This window comes from Salmo trutta, chromosome 14, assembly GCF_901001165.1.
Source record: "Salmo trutta chromosome 14, fSalTru1.1, whole genome shotgun sequence".
In the NCBI taxonomy this organism is placed as follows: Eukaryota; Metazoa; Chordata; class Actinopteri; order Salmoniformes; family Salmonidae; genus Salmo; species Salmo trutta.
The window spans coordinates 81,953,339-81,968,988 of record NC_042970.1 but is presented as its reverse complement, the minus strand read 5'-3'; the positions used below and the strand labels follow the sequence as shown (position 1 = coordinate 81,968,988).

The 15,650-nt window shown below is 40.6% G+C and overlaps 1 protein-coding gene across 1 annotated transcript in view; it reads left to right on the top strand.

The window, feature by feature from the left end:
- Positions 1 to 14,694: 14,694 nt before the first annotated feature.
- LOC115147645 (CMRF35-like molecule 5) overlaps positions 14,695 to 15,650 on the top strand; it is a 49,119-nt gene continuing 48,163 nt past the window's right edge. Inside the window, exons 1-2 of the mRNA XM_029689930.1 lie at positions 14,695 to 14,918; positions 15,322 to 15,633. Coding sequence (XP_029545790.1) covers positions 14,879 to 14,918; positions 15,322 to 15,633 — 352 coding nt within the window. The 5' untranslated portion in view covers positions 14,695 to 14,878. The remainder of the gene's footprint in view (positions 14,919 to 15,321; positions 15,634 to 15,650) is intronic.

The window sequence follows — 15,650 nt, the reverse complement described above, 5'->3', positions numbered from 1 at the left end:
GTAGACATGTCTGTATGTAGTTTTATGATATGAGGGGTAGGTTAATGTTATGATATGAGGGTAGGTTAGTGGTAGACATGTCTGTATGTAGTGTTATGATATGAGGGTAGGTTAGTGTTATGATATGAGGGTAGGTTAGTGTTATGATATGAGGGTAGGTTAGTGGTAGACATGTCTGTATGTAGTGTTATGATATGAGGGTAGGTTAGTGGTAGACATGTCTGTATGTAGTGTTATGATATGAGGGTAGGTTAGTGGTAGACATGTCTGTATGTAGTGTTATGATATGAGGGTAGGTTAGTGGTAGACATGTCTGTATGTAGTGTTATGATATGAGGGTAGGTTAGTGTTAGACATGTCTGTATGAAGTGTTATGATATGAGGGGTAGGTTAGTGGTAGACATATCTGTATGTAGTGTTATGATATGAGGGGTAGGTTAGTGGTAGACATGTCTGTATGTAGTGTTATGATATGAGGGTAGGTTAGTGGTAGACATGTCTGTATGTAGTGTTATGATATGAGGGTAGGTTAGTGGTAGACATGTCTGTATTTAGTTTATGATATGAGGGTAGGTTAATGTTATGATATGAGGGGTAGGTTAGTGGTAGACATGTCTGTATGTAGTGTTATGATATGAGGGTAGGTTAGTGGTAGACATGTCTGTATTTAGTTTTATGATATGAGGGGTAGGTTAATGTTATGATATGAGGGGTAGGTTAGTGGTAGGACATATCTGTATGTAGTGTTATGATATGAGGGGGTAGGTTAGTGGTAGACATGTCTGTATGTAGTGTTATGATATGAGTGTAGGTTAGTGGTAGACATGTCTGTATGTAGTGTTATGATATGAGGGTAGGTTAGTGGTAGACATGTCTGTATTTAGTTTTATGATATGAGGGGTAGGTTAATGTTATGATATGAGGGGTAGGTTAGTGGTAGACATGTCTGTATGTAGTGTTATGATATGAGGGTAGATTAGTGTTAGACATGTCTGTATGTAGTGTTATGATATGAGGGTAGGGTAGTGTTACGATATGAGGGTAGGTTAGTGGTAGACATGTCTGTATGTAGTGTTATGATATGAGGGTAGGTTAGTGGTAGACATGTCTGTATGTAGTGTTATGATATGAGGGTAGGTTAGTGGTAGACAGGTCTGTATGAAGTGTTATGATATGAGGGTAGGTTAGTGGTAGACATGTCTGTATGTCGTGTTATGATATGAGGGTAGGTTAGTGGTAGACATGTCTGTATGTAGTGTTATGATATGAGGTAGGTTAGTGTTAGACATGTCTGTATGTAGTGTCATGATATGAGGGTAGGTTAGTGGTAGACATGTCTGTATGTAGTGTTATGATATGAGGGAAGGTTAGTGGTAGACATGTCTGTATGTAGTGTTATGATATGAGGGTAGGTTAGTGGTAGACATGTCTGTATGTAGTGTTATGATATGAGGGTAGGTTAGTGTTATGATATGAGGGGTAAGTTAGTGGTAGACATGTCTGTATGTAGTGTTATGATATGAGGGTAGGTTAGTGGTAGACATGTCTGTATGTAGTGTTATGATATGAGGGGTAAGTTAGTGTTAGACATGTCTGTATGTAGTGTTATGATATGAGGGGTAGGTTAGTGGTAGACATGTCTGTATGTAGTGTTATGATATGAGGGTAGGTTAGTGTTATGATATGAGGGTAAGTTAGTGTTAGACATGTCTGTATGTAGTGTTATGATATGAGGGGTAGGTTAGTGGTAGACATGTCTGTATGTAGTGTTATGATATGAGGGTAGGTTAGTGTTATGATATGAGGGTAGATTAGTGTTAGACATGTCTGTATGTAGTGTTATGATATGAGGGGTAGGTTAGTGGTAGACATGTCTGTATGTAGTGTTATGATATGAGGGTAGGTTTAGTGGTAGACATGTCTGTATGTAGTGTTATGATATGAGGGTAGGTTAGTGTTATGATATGAGGGTAGGTTAGTGTTATGATATGAGGGGTAGGTTAGTGTTATGAGATGAAGGTAGGTTAGTGGTAGACATGTCTGTATGTAGTGTTATGATATGAGGGTAGGTTAGTGGTAGACATGTCTGTATGTAGTGTTATGATATGTGGGTAGGTTAATGTTAGACATGTCTGTATGTAGTGTTATGATATGAGGGTAGGTTACTGTTAGACATGTCTGTATGTAGTGTTATGATATGAGGGTAGGTTAGTGGTAGACATGTCTGTATGTAGTGTTATGATATGAGGGTAGGTTAGTGTTATGATATGAGGGTAGGTTAGTGGTAGACATGTCTGTATGTAGTGTTATGATATGAGGGTAGGTTAGTGGTAGACATGTCTGTATGTAGTGTTATGATATTGAGGGCAGGGTTAGTGGTAGCCATGTCTGTATGTAGTGTTATTATATGAGGGGTAGGTGGGTGTTGGACATGTCTGTATGTAGTGTTATGATATGAGGGTAGGTTAGTGGTAGACATGTCTGTATGTAGTGTTAGGATATGAGGGTAGGGTAGTGGTAGACATGTCTGTATGTAGTGTTATGATATGAGGGGTAGGTTAGTGGTAGACATGTCTGTATGTAGTGTTATGATATGAGGGTAGGTTAGTGTTAGACATGTCTGTATGTAGTGTCATGATATGAGGGTAGATTAGTGGTAGACATGTCTGTATGTAGTGTTATGATATGAGGGTAGGTTAGTGGTAGACATGTCTGTATGTAGTGTCATGATATGAGGGTAGGTTAGTGGTAGACATGTCTGTATGTACTGTTATGATATGAGGGTAGGTTAGTGGTAGACATGTCTGTATGTAGTGTTATGATATGAGGGTAGGTTAGTGGTAGACATGTCTGTATGTAGTGTTATGATATGAGGGTAAGTTAGTGTTATGATATGAGGGGTAAGTTAGTGGTAGACATGTCTGTATGTAGTGTTATGATATGAGGGTAGGTTAGTGGTAGACATGTCTGTATGTAGTGTTATGATATGAGGGGTAAGTAGTGTTAGACATGTCTGTATGTAGTGTTATGATATGAGGGGTAGGTTAGTGGTAGACATGTCTGTATGTAGTGTTATGATATGAGGGTAGGTTAGTGTTATGATATGAGGGTAGGTTAGTGGTAGACATGTCTGTATGTAGTGTTATGATATGAGGGGTAGGTTAGTGGTAGACATGTCTGTATGTAGTGTTATGATATGGGGGGTAGGTTAGTGTTAGACATGTCTGTATGTAGTGGTATGATATGAGGGTAGGTTAGTGGTAGACATGTCTGTATGTAGTGTCATGATATGAGGGTAGGTTAGTGGTAGACATGTCTGTATGTAGTGTTATGATATGAGGGGTAGGTTAGTGGTAGACATGTCTGTATGTAGTGTTATGGTATGAGGGTAGGTTAGTGGTAGAGTTGTCTGTATGTAGTGTTATGATATGAGGGGTAGGTTAGTGGTAGACATGTCTGTATGTAGTGTTATGATATGAGGGTAGGTTAGTGGTAGACATGTCTGTATGTAGTGTTATGATATGAGGGTAGGTTAGTGGTAGACATGTCTGTATGTAGTTTTATGATATGAGGGGTAGGTTAATGTTATGATATGAGGGTAGGTTAGTGGTAGACATGTCTGTATGTAGTGTTATGATATGAGGGTAGATTAGTGTTAGACATGTCTGTATGTAGTGTTATGATATGAGGTTAGGTTAGTGTTATGATATGAGGGTAGGTTAGTGGTAGACATGTCTGTATGTAGTGTTATGATATGAGGGTAGGTTAGTGGTTATGATATGAGGGTAGGTTAGTGTTATGATATGAGGGTAGGTTAGTGGTAGACATGTCTGTATGTAGTGTTATGATATGAGGGTAGGTTAGTGGTAGACATGTCTGTATGTAGTGTTATGATATGAGGGTAGGTTAGTGGTAGACATGTCTGTATGTAGTGTTATGATATGAGGGTAGGTTAGTCGTAGACATGTCTGTATGTAGTGTTATGATATGAGGGTAGGTTAGTGGTAGACATGTCTGTATGAAGTGTTATGATATGAGGGGTAGGTTAGTGGTAGACATATCTGTATGTAGTGTTCTGATACTGAGGGGTAGGTTTAGTGGTAGACATGTCTTGTATGTAGTGTTATGATATGAGGGTAGGTTAGTGGTAGACATGTCTGTATGTAGTGTTATGATATGAGGGTAGGTTAGTGGTAGACATGTCTGTATGTAGTTTTATGATATGAGGGGTAGGTTCATGTTCTGATATTGAGAGGGTAGGTTAGTGGTAGACATGTCTGTATGTAGTGTTATGATATGAGGGTAGATTAGTGTTAGACCTGTCTGTATGTAGTGTTATGATATGAGGGTAGGTTCAGTGTGTACGATATGAGGGTAGGTTAGTGGTAGACATGTCTGTATGTAGTGTTATGATATGAGGGTTAGGTTCGTGGTAGGACATGTCTGTATGTAGTGTTATGATAGAGGGTAGGTTAGTGGTAGACATGTCTGTATGAAGTGTTATGATATGAGGGTAGGTTAGTGGTAGACATGTCTGTATGTCGTGTTATGATATGAGGGTAGGTTAGTGGTAGACATGTCTGTATGTAGTGTTATGATATGAGGGTAGGTTAGTGTTTAGACATGTCTGTATGTAGTGTCATGATATGAGGGTAGGTTAGTGGTAGACATGTCTGTATGTAGTGTTATGATATGAGGGTAGGTTAGTGGTAGACATGTCTGTGTGTAGTGTTATGATATGAGGGTAGGTTAGTGGTAGACATGTCTGTATGTAGTGTTATGATATGAGGGTAGATTAGTGTTAATATATGAGGGGTAAGTTAGTGGTAGACATGTCTGTATGTAGTGTTATGATATGAGGGTAGGTTAGTGGTAGACATGTCTGTATGTAGTGTTATGATAAGAGGGGTAAGTTAGTGTTAGACATGTCTGTATGTAGTGTTATGATATGAGGGGTAGGTTAGTGGTAGACATGTCTGTATGTAGTGTTATGATATGAGGGTAGGTTAGTGTTATGATATGAGGGTAAGTTAGTGTTAGACATGTCTGTATGTAGTGTTATGATATGAGGGGTAGGTTAGTGGTAGACATGTCTGTATGTAGTGTTATGATATGAGGGTAGGTTAGTGTTATGATATGAGGGTAGATTAGTGTTAGACATGTCTGTATGTAGTGTTATGATATGAGGGGTAGGTTAGTGGTAGACATGTCTGTATGTAGTGTTATGATATGAGGGTAGGTTAGTGGTAGACATGTCTGTATATATTGTTATGATATGAGGGTAGGTTAGTGGTAGACATGTCTGTATGTAGTGTTATGATATGAGGGTAGGTTAGTGGTAGACATGTCTGTATGTAGTTTTATGATATGAGGGGTAGGTTAATGTTATGATATGAGGGTAGGTTAGTGGTAGACATGTCTGTATGTAGTGTTATGATATGAGGGTAGATTAGTGTTAGACATGTCTGTATGTAGTGTTATGATATGAGGGTAGATTAGTGTTACGATATGAGGGTAGGTTAGTGGTAGACATGTCTGTATGTAGTGTTATGATATGAGGGTAGGTTAGTGGTAGACATGTCTGTATGTAGTGTTATGATATGAGGGTAGGTTAGTGGTAGACATGTCTGTATGAAGTGTTATGATATGAGGGTAGGTTAGTGGTAGACATGTCTGTATGTCGTGTTATGATATGAGGGTAGGTTAGTGGTAGACATGTCTGTATGTAGTGTTATGATATGAGGGTAGGTTAGTGTTAGACATGTCTGTATGTAGTGTCATGATATGAGGGTAGGTTAGTGGTAGACATGTCTGTATGTAGTGTTATGATATGAGGGTAGGTTAGTGGTAGACATGTCTGTATGGAGTGTCATGATATGAGGGTAGGTTAGTGGTAGACATGTCTGTACGTAGTGTTATGATATGAGGGTAGGTTAGTGGTAGACATGTCTGTATGTAGTGTTATGATATGAGGGTAGGTTAGTGTTAATATATGAGGGGTAAGTTAGTGGTAGACATGTCTGTATGTAGTGTTATGATATGAGGGTAGGTTAGTGGTAGACATGTCTGTATGTAGTGTTATGATATGAGGGTTAAGTTAGTGTTAGACATGTCTGTATGTAGTGTTATGATATGAGGGTAGATTAGTGTTAATATATGAGGGGTAAGTTAGTGGTAGACATGTCTGTATGTAGTGTTATGATATGAGGGGTAAGTTAGTGTTAGACATGTCTGTATGTAGTGTTATGATATGAGGGGTAGGTTAGTGGTAGACATGTCTGTATGTAGTGTTATGATATGAGGGTAGGTTAGTGTTATGATATGAGGGTAAGTTAGTGTTAGACATGTCTGTATGTAGTGTTATGATATGAGGGGTAGGTTAGTGGTAGACATGTCTGTATGTAGTGTTATGATATGAGGGTAGGTTAGTGTTATGATATGAGGGTAGATTAGTGTTAGACATGTCTTTATGTAGTGTTATGATATGAGGGGTAGGTTAGTGGTAGACATGTCTGTATGTAGTGTTATGATATGAGGGTAGGTTAGTGGTAGACATGTCTGTATATATTGTTATGATATGAGGGTAGGTTAGTGGTAGACATGTCTGTATGTAGTGTTATGATATGAGGGTAGGTTAGTGGTAGACATGTCTGTATGTAGTTTTTATGATATGAGGGGTAGGTTAATGTATGATATGAGGGTAGGTTAGTGGGTAGACATGTCTGTATGTAGTGTTATGATATGAGGGTAGATTAGTGTTAGACATGTCTGTATGTAGTGTTATGATATGAGGGTAGATTAGTGTTACGATATGAGGGTAGGTTAGTGGTAGACATGTCTGTATGTAGTGTTATGATATGAGGGGTAGGTTAGTGGTAGACATGTCTGTATGTAGTGTTATGATATGAGGGTAGGTTAGTGGTAGACATGTCTGTATGAAGTGTTATGATATGAGGGTAGGTTAGTGGTAGACATGTCTGTATGTCGTGTTATGATATGAGGGTAGGTTAGTGGTAGACATGTCTGTATGTAGTGTTATGATATGAGGGTAGGTTAGTGTTAGACATGTCTGTATGTAGTGTCATGATATGAGGGTAGGTTAGTGGTAGACATGTCTGTATGTAGTGTTATGATATGAGGGTAGGTTAGTGGTAGACATGTCTGTATGTAGTGTCATGATATGAGGGTAGGTTAGTGGTAGACATGTCTGTACGTAGTGTTATGATATGAGGGTAGGTTAGTGGTAGACATGTCTGTATGTAGTGTTATGATATGAGGGTAGGTTAGTGTTAATATATGAGGGGTAAGTTAGTGGTAGACATGTCTGTATGTAGTGTTATGATATGAGGGTAGGTTAGTGGTAGACATGTCTGTATGTAGTGTTATGATATGAGGGGTAAGTTAGTGTTAGACATGTCTGTATGTAGTGTTATGATATGAGGGGTAGGTTGGTTAGTGGTAGACATGTCTGTATGTAGTGTTATGATATGAGGGTAGGTTAGTGTTATGATATGAGGGTAGGTTAGTGTTAGACATGTCTGTATGTAGTGTTATGATATGAGGGGTAGGTTAGTGGTAGACATGTCTGTATGTAGTGTTATGATATGAGGGTAGGTTAGTGTTATGATATGAGGGTAGATTAGTGTTAGACATGTCTGTATGTAGTGTTATGATATGAGGGGTAGGTTAGTGGTAGACATGTCTGTATGTAGTGTTATGATATGAGGGTAGGTTAGTGGTAGACATGTCTGTATGTAGTGTTATGATATGAGGGTAGGTTAGTGTTAGACATGTCTGTATGTAGTGTTATGATATGAGGGGTAGGTTAGTGTTGGACATGTCTGTATGTAGTGTTATGATATGAGGGTAGGTTAGTGGTAGACATGTCTGTATGTAGTGTTATGATATGAGGGTAGGTTAGTGGTAGACATGTCTGTATGTAGTGTTATGATATGAGGGTAGGTTAGTGGTAGACATGTCTGTATGTAGTGTTATGATATGAGGGTAGGTTAGTGTTAGACATGTCTGTATGTAGTGTTATGGTATGAGGGTAGGTTAGTGGTAGACATGTCTGTATGTAGTGTTATGATATGAGGGTAGGTTAGTGGTAGACATGTCTGTATGTAGTGTTATGTTATGAGGGTAGGTTAGTGGTAGACATGTCTGTATGTAGTGTTATGATATGAAGGGTAGGTTAGTGTTATGATATGAGGGTAGGTTAGTGGTAGACATGTCTGTATGAAGTGTTATGATATGAGGGTAGGTTAGTGTTATGATATGAGGGTAGGTTAGTGGTAGACATGTCTGTATGTAGTGTTATGATATGAGGGGTAGGTTAGTGGTAGACATGTCTGTATGTAGTGTTATGATATGAGGGTAGGTTAGTGTTAGACATGTCTGTATGTAGTGTTATGATATGAGGGTAGGTTAGTGTTATGATATGAGGGTAGGTTAGTGGTAGACATGTCTGTATGTAGTGTTATGATATGAGGGGTAGGTTAGTGGTAGAAATGTCTGTATGTAGTGTTATGATATGAGGGTAGGTTAGTGGTAGACATGTCTGTATGTAGTGTTATGATATGAGGGTAGGTTAGTGGTAGACATGTCTGTATGTAGTGTTATGATATGAGGGTAGGTTAGTGGTAGACATTTCTGTATGTAGTGTTATGATATGAGGGTAGGTTAGTGGTAGACATGTCTGTATGTAGTGTTATGATATGAGGATAGGTTAGTGGTAGACATGTCTGTATGTAGTGTTATGATATGAGGGTAGGTTAGTGGTAGACATGTCTGTATGTAGTGTCATGATATGAGGGTAGGTTAGTGGTAGACATGTCTGTATGTACTGTTATGATATGAGGGTAGGTTAGTGGTAGACATGTCTGTTTGTAGTGTTATGATATGAGGGTAGGTTAGTGGTAGACATGTCTGTATGTAGTGTTATGATATGAGGGTAGGTAGTGGTAGACATGTCTGTATGTAGGGGTAGATATGAGGGTAGGTAGTGGTAGACATGTCTGTATGTAGTGTTATGATATGAGGGTTAGGTTAGTGGTAGACATGTCTGTATGTAGTGTTATGATATGAGGGTAGGTTAGTGGTAGACATGTCTGTATGTAGTGTTATGATATGAGGGTAGGTTAGTGGTAGACATGTCTGTATGTAGTGTTATGATATGAGGGTAGGTTAGTGGTAGACATGTCTGTATGTAGTGTTATGATATGAGGGTAGGTTAGTGGTAGACATGTCTGTATGTAGTGTTATGATATGAGGGTAGGTTAGTGGTAGACATGTCTGTATGTAGTGGTATGATATGAGGGTAGGTTAGTGGTAGACATGTCTGTATGTAGTGTTATGATATGAGGGTAGGTTAGTGGTAGACATGTCTGTATGTAGTGTTATGATATGAGGGTAGGTTAGTGGTAGACATGTCTGTATGTAGTGTTATGATATGAGGGTAGGTTAGTGGTAGACATGTCTGTATGTAGTGTCATGATATGAGGGTATGTTAGTGTTAGACATGTCTATATGTAGTGTTATGGTATGAGGGTAGGTTAGTGGTAGACATGTCTGTATGTAGTGTTATGATATGAGGGGAAGGTTAGTGTTAGACATGTCTGTATGTATTGTTATGATATGAGGGTAGGTTAGTGTTATGATATGAGGGTAGGTTAGTGTTATGATATGAGGGTAGGTTAGTGTTATGATATGAGGGTAGGTTAGTGGTAGACATGTCTGTATGTAGTGTTATGATATGAGGGTAGGTTAGTGTTAGACATGTCTGTATGTAGTGTTATGATATGAGGGTAGGTTAGTGGTAGACATGTCTGTATGTAGTGATATGATATGAGGGTAGGTTAGTGGTAGACATGTCTGTATGTAGTGTTATGATATGAGGGTAGGTTAGTGGTAGACATGTCTGTATGTAGTGATATGATATGAGGGTAGGTTAGTGGTAGACATGTCTGTATGTAGTGTTATGATATGAGGGTAGGTTAGTGTTAGACATGTCTGTATGTAGTGTTATGATATGAGGGTAGGTTAGTGTTATGATATGAGGGTAGGTTAGTGTTAGACATGTCTGTATGTAGTGTTATGATATGAGGGTAGGTTAGTGTTAGACATGTCTGTATGTAGTGTTATGATATGAGGGTAGATTAGTGATAGACATGTCTGTATGTAGTGTTATGATATGAGGGTAGGTTAGTGTTAGACATGTCTGTATGTAGTGTTATGATATGAGGGGTAGGTTAGTGGTAGACATGTCTGTATGTAGTGTTATGATATGAGGGTAGTTAGTGTTATGATATGAGGGTAGGTTAGTGTTAGACATGTCTATATGTAGTGTTATGAATAAGGGTAGGTTAGTGTTATGATATGAGGGTAGGTTAGTGTTAGACATGTCTATATGTAGTGTTATGATATGAGGGGTAGGTTAGTGTTATGATATGAGGGTAGGTTAGTGGTAGACATGTCTGTATGTAGTGTTATGATATGAGGGTAGGTTAGTGATAGACATGTCTGTATGTAGTGTTATGATATGAGGGTAGGTTAGTGGTAGACATGTCTGTATGTATTGTTATGATATGAGGGTAGGTTAGTGTTAGACATGTCTGTATGTAGTGTTATGATATGAGGGTAGGTTAGTGTTATGATATGAGGGTAGGTTAGTGTTAGACATGTCTATATGTAGTGTTATGATATGAGGGTGGGTTAGTGGTAGACATGTCTGTATGTAGTGTTATGATATGAGGGGTAGGTTAGTGGTAGACATGTCTGTATGTAGTGTTATGATATGGGGGTAGGTTAGAGTAACAGTAGGTTTGTCTAATCGTTTACGTAACAGTGTGTGTGTGTGTGTGTGTGTGTGTGTGTGTGTTCCAGGTACCTCAGTGGTCATCATGGTGTCTGTTAGTCTGGTAGTGTTACTGCTGGTGATCAGCCTGATCATAGTCTACAGATGGAAATACAACAAGGTCACAGGTGAGAAACACACACACACACACACACACACACACACACACACACACACACACACACCACACACACACACACACACACACACACACACACACACACACACACACACATAGCTCTATATAAAGAGAGCAATTTCCCCTTTTTTAAATATTTTCATTTACTTTTCTAAGAAATGTATTTGCATAATAGCCATGTCATCATTTGTCCCTGGTTGAGAAGCATAAACAGTCACTGAGGAGTGTCTGACCCCTGATGTATTCTGGTGGAAGTGCATCTCTCTCTCTCCCTCTCTCTCTCTTTCCTACTCTCTTTCTCTCCCTCCCTCCGTCCTCTCTCTCACTTCCTGTCTATCTCTCTCGCTCTGTCTCTCTCTCGTCCTCTCTCTCCCTTTTTGTCTCTCTCTACCTCTCTCTCTCTCTCTGAGTGTTGTGTGTGTGTTGTGTTCCACAGGATCTGTCTCTTCAACACACAGAGTGAGTCCAGACACAGGAAACAACGAAGGGGTCAGTGTATTTTGGTTGTTCGTTTTTGTGTCTGAGTGATGTCATTGAGTGATGTCATTGAGTAATGTGTTGAGTGTGTTTGTGAGTGTCATACTATTATCTCCTCTCCCCTTTTCTCTCCTCCCTCTTCTCCAGGGTTGTCATGGTGACGGTGACTATGAAGAGATAAAGGAGAGCCCCCTACAGTCAGACTCAGGTGCTGCGATGACCACCATCTACGCCACCGCCAACTTACCTACAAGCCACTCTGAGTCTCTCCACCACGCCAGCGTCAACTTCCACAAGAACCCCAGCGGCCCCAACGAAGCAACTGCCACCATCACTAAAGAGGGCAGCTGCCCCAATGAGGCCACCGCTGCCATTTCTAAAGAGGGCACTTCATCATGTGACTATGCTACTGTGAACTTTGGTCAAAGCCCCGCCTACTCTACTGTCAATCATCCACACAGCTCCTCTGAGGCTCCTCTCTTCTACTCCACAGTCAGCAAACCCAGACACTTGAGTCACTGGCAACCAATCACAAGATACATACACTCACTGGCGACCAATCACAAGAGACACATTTTAACTATATGCGCTGACCTCTATTTTTAGGAAATTTCTCTTTAACTTTTTTTTTGTCTCTCTCTGCCGGTCTCTGTCAGTCTCTTTTTCTCTCTCGCTCACGGTCTCTGTCAGTCTCTTCTTCTCTCTCGCTCACGGTCTCTGTCAGTCTCTTCTTCTCTCTCGCTCACGGTCTCTGTCAGTCTCTTCTTCTCTCTCTCTCACGGTCTCTGTCAGTCTCTTTTTCTCTCTCGCTCACGGTCTCTGTCAGTCTCTTCTTCTCTCTCGCTCACGGTCTCTGTCAGTCTCTTCTTCTCTCTCTCTCACGGTCTCTGTCAGTCTCTTTTTCTCTCTCGCTCACGGTCTCTGTCAGTCTCTTCTTCTCTCTCGCTCACGGTCTCTGTCAGTCTCTTCTTCTCTCTCTCTCTGCCGGTCTCTGTCAGTCTCTTTTTCTCTCTCGCTCACGGTCTCTGTCAGTCTCTTTTTTTCTCTCTCTCTGCCGGTCTCTGTCAGTCTCTTTTTCTCTCTCGCTCACGGTCTCTGTCAGTCTCTTTTTTTCTCTCTCTCTGCCGGTCTCTGTCAGTCTCTTTTTTTCTCTCTCTCTGCCGGTCTCTGTCAGTCTCTTTTTCTCTCTCGCTCACGGTCTCTGTCAGTCTCTTTTTCTCTCTCGCTCACGGTCTCTGTCAGTCTCTTTTTCTCTCTCGCTCACGGTCTCTGTCAGTCTCTTCTCTCTCTCTCACGGTCTCTGTCAGTCTCTTTCTCTCTCTCTCACGGTCTCTGTCAGTCTCTTTCTCTCTCTCTCACGGTCTCTGTCAGTCTCTTTCTCTCTCTCTCTCTCACGGTCTCTGTCAGTCTCTTTTTCTCTCTCTCACGGTCTCTGTCAGTCTCTTTCTCTCTCTCTCACGGTCTCTGTCAGTCTCTTTCTCTCTCTCTCTCAATCTCCTGTTCTCTCACTGACAGTGAGTTTGCATGTCTTGCCCTTGTGAGCGGAGGTTTCACTTGATGGCAATTTAGGAGCCTGGCGGCGAACGCCGAACACCCTGCTCAAAACTGACAGCGAATCTCGATAAAGGGGTGGAGTCAACAACTCAGTTTAAGTTGTTCTATTGGTTTACTGAGATCTCAGTAGCTTGTCTGTTATGTGATGACATCATTCATTAAGGGGAGTTGGGTTGTAGAGGAGGGATGTTTCTTCTGTTCAGAAACTCATCTGTTGAGTTGATCATTTATAAAGACTGTATTTGGATCAATTAAATGTCAGAAAAAAGTTATAAAATATATTGATGTTTACTTTCACTATATTGTGTTCCTCCTCTGCTCAAACAAACTTTAACTTTAGAACAGAGAAGTTAACAGTTTTAAGACTTAGTCACCTACAGGAAGCTGAGTTCAGTGGTGTGGGGGCTGTGCTTTGGCAAAGTGGGTGGGGTTATATCCTGCCTGTTTGGCCCTGTCCGGGGGTATCATCGGATGGGGCCACAGTGTCTTCTGATCCCTCCTGTCTCAGCCTCCAGTATTTATGCTGCAGTAGTTTATGTGTCGGGGGGCTAGGGTCAGTCTGTTACATCTGGAGTATTCTCTTGTCTTATCCAGTGTCCTGTGTGAATGTAAATATGCTCTCTCTAATTCTCTCTTTCTTTCTCTCTTTCTCTCGGAGGACCTGAGCCCTAGGACTACCTGGCATGATGACTCCTTGCTGTCCCCAGTCCACCTGGCCATGCTGCTGCTCCAGTTTCAACTGTTCTGCCTGCGGCTACGGAACCCTGACCTGTTCACCGGACGTGCTTGTTGCACCCTCGACAATTACTATGATTATTATTATTTGACCATGCTGGTCATTTACGAACATTTTAACATCTTGACCATGTTCTGTTATAATATCCACCCGGCACAGCCAGAAGAGGACTGGCCACCCCTCATAGCCTGGTTCCTCTCTAGGTTTCTTCCTAGGTTTTTGGCCTTTCTCAGGAGTTTTTCCTAGGGAGTTTTTCCCAGCCACCGTGCTTCTTTCACATGCATTGCTTGCTGTTTGGGGTTTTAGGCTGGGTTTCTGTACAGCACTTTGAGATTTCAGCTGATGTACGAAGGGCTATATAAATAAATTTGATTTGATTTGATTTGATTTGATTTCTCTGGTGGTTTAGAAGTCTAACCTCTGGCCGGTTTGAACCAGTTTCACTCTGCAGCACACAGACCTGGAGACACTGAGGTCACTACAGTTAAATCATCAGGATGTGTAGGATAATGCCCACCCATTCCACCACCACCATCACTATACTCATCTCCTTGACATGCAGAGAGAAAGAGACTGTTCATTTTGATTGTTTCTTTCACTTTTGTTTATTATCTACTTCACTTGCTTAGGCAATTTGTTTCCCATGCCAATAAAGCCCTTAAATTGAAATTGAGCGAGAGCGAGACAGAGACAGAGACAGACAGATAGACTCTCTGCTTTGGCAATGTAAGCATGTTTCCCATGCCAATAAATCCCTTTTAATTTAATTTTATTTAAAGACAGAGAGAGACAAAAAGACAGAGACAAAAAGACAGAGAAAGAGAGAAAGAGAGAGACAGAGGAGAGGGGTGGGGTGTCAGATGAGGGAGGAGCTTTCAATTAAGGAAGACAGAGCGTTTCAGAAACACCCTGCTGTTAAGTGTGTAGCTGACAGAGACGTGTTGTGGAACTGTGCTAGCTGGTAGTATAGTAAAGTAAGTTTACCAGTATAGTTACTGTGATAGTAAAGTAACTTTAACAGTATAGTTACTGTGGTAGTAAAGTAACTTTAACAGTATAGTAACTGTGATAGTAAAGTAACTTTAACAGTATAGTAACTGAGGAGTAACTGTCCAGAATGAAGATATTCCTTGTTGTCTCCTGCTGTCTCCTCTCAGGTGAGTTCTGTCTGTCTGTCTGTCTGTCTGTCTGTCTGTCTGTCTGTCTGTCTGTCTGTCTGTCTGTCTGTCTGTCTGTCTGTCTGTCTGTCTGTCTGTCTGTGTCAGTTTCCATAATAATGTGTGGATCATATAGTACATATAGAACAAGATATGTATTTGTCAATAAGGAGCCAGAAAGTTGTACAGTTCTGAGTTTGTTTTTCACATGTACCTTATGATAATGCACTGAAATTAAAATGTTTGATATGTTGGTCTTTTACCTGGGTTTGTGCAGGGTTAATGTCAGGTTTGTGCAGGGTTCAAGTAAGATTTTGGCAGGGCTGAAGTAAGATTTATTCAGGGTTAAAGTATATCTCACAGGGCATCAGTTGTGACTGTACTGTGTATTTCTGTTTGACAGCTCTGTGTGTTGTGGAGTCAGCTGTCACTAAGGAAGTGGTAGGAGGACAAGTCACTGTGGGCTGCTCATTCACATTGGCAGGGAACAACAACAAATACTTCTGCAAGGGGACATGTTCTGATAAAGACATTCTGGTTGAAACTAATGGGAGTAAGACTGTAACTCAAGGAAGATACAGAATAAAAGACATGGGAGATGTATTCTATGTGACCATCAAGGACTTGAGGAAGTCAGACTCAGGGACCTACTGGTGTGGAGTGGACAGAACTATAAAGGACACATTCCAAGAGTTGCGTCTCATAGTTACAGATGGTAAGTGAATACTCCAT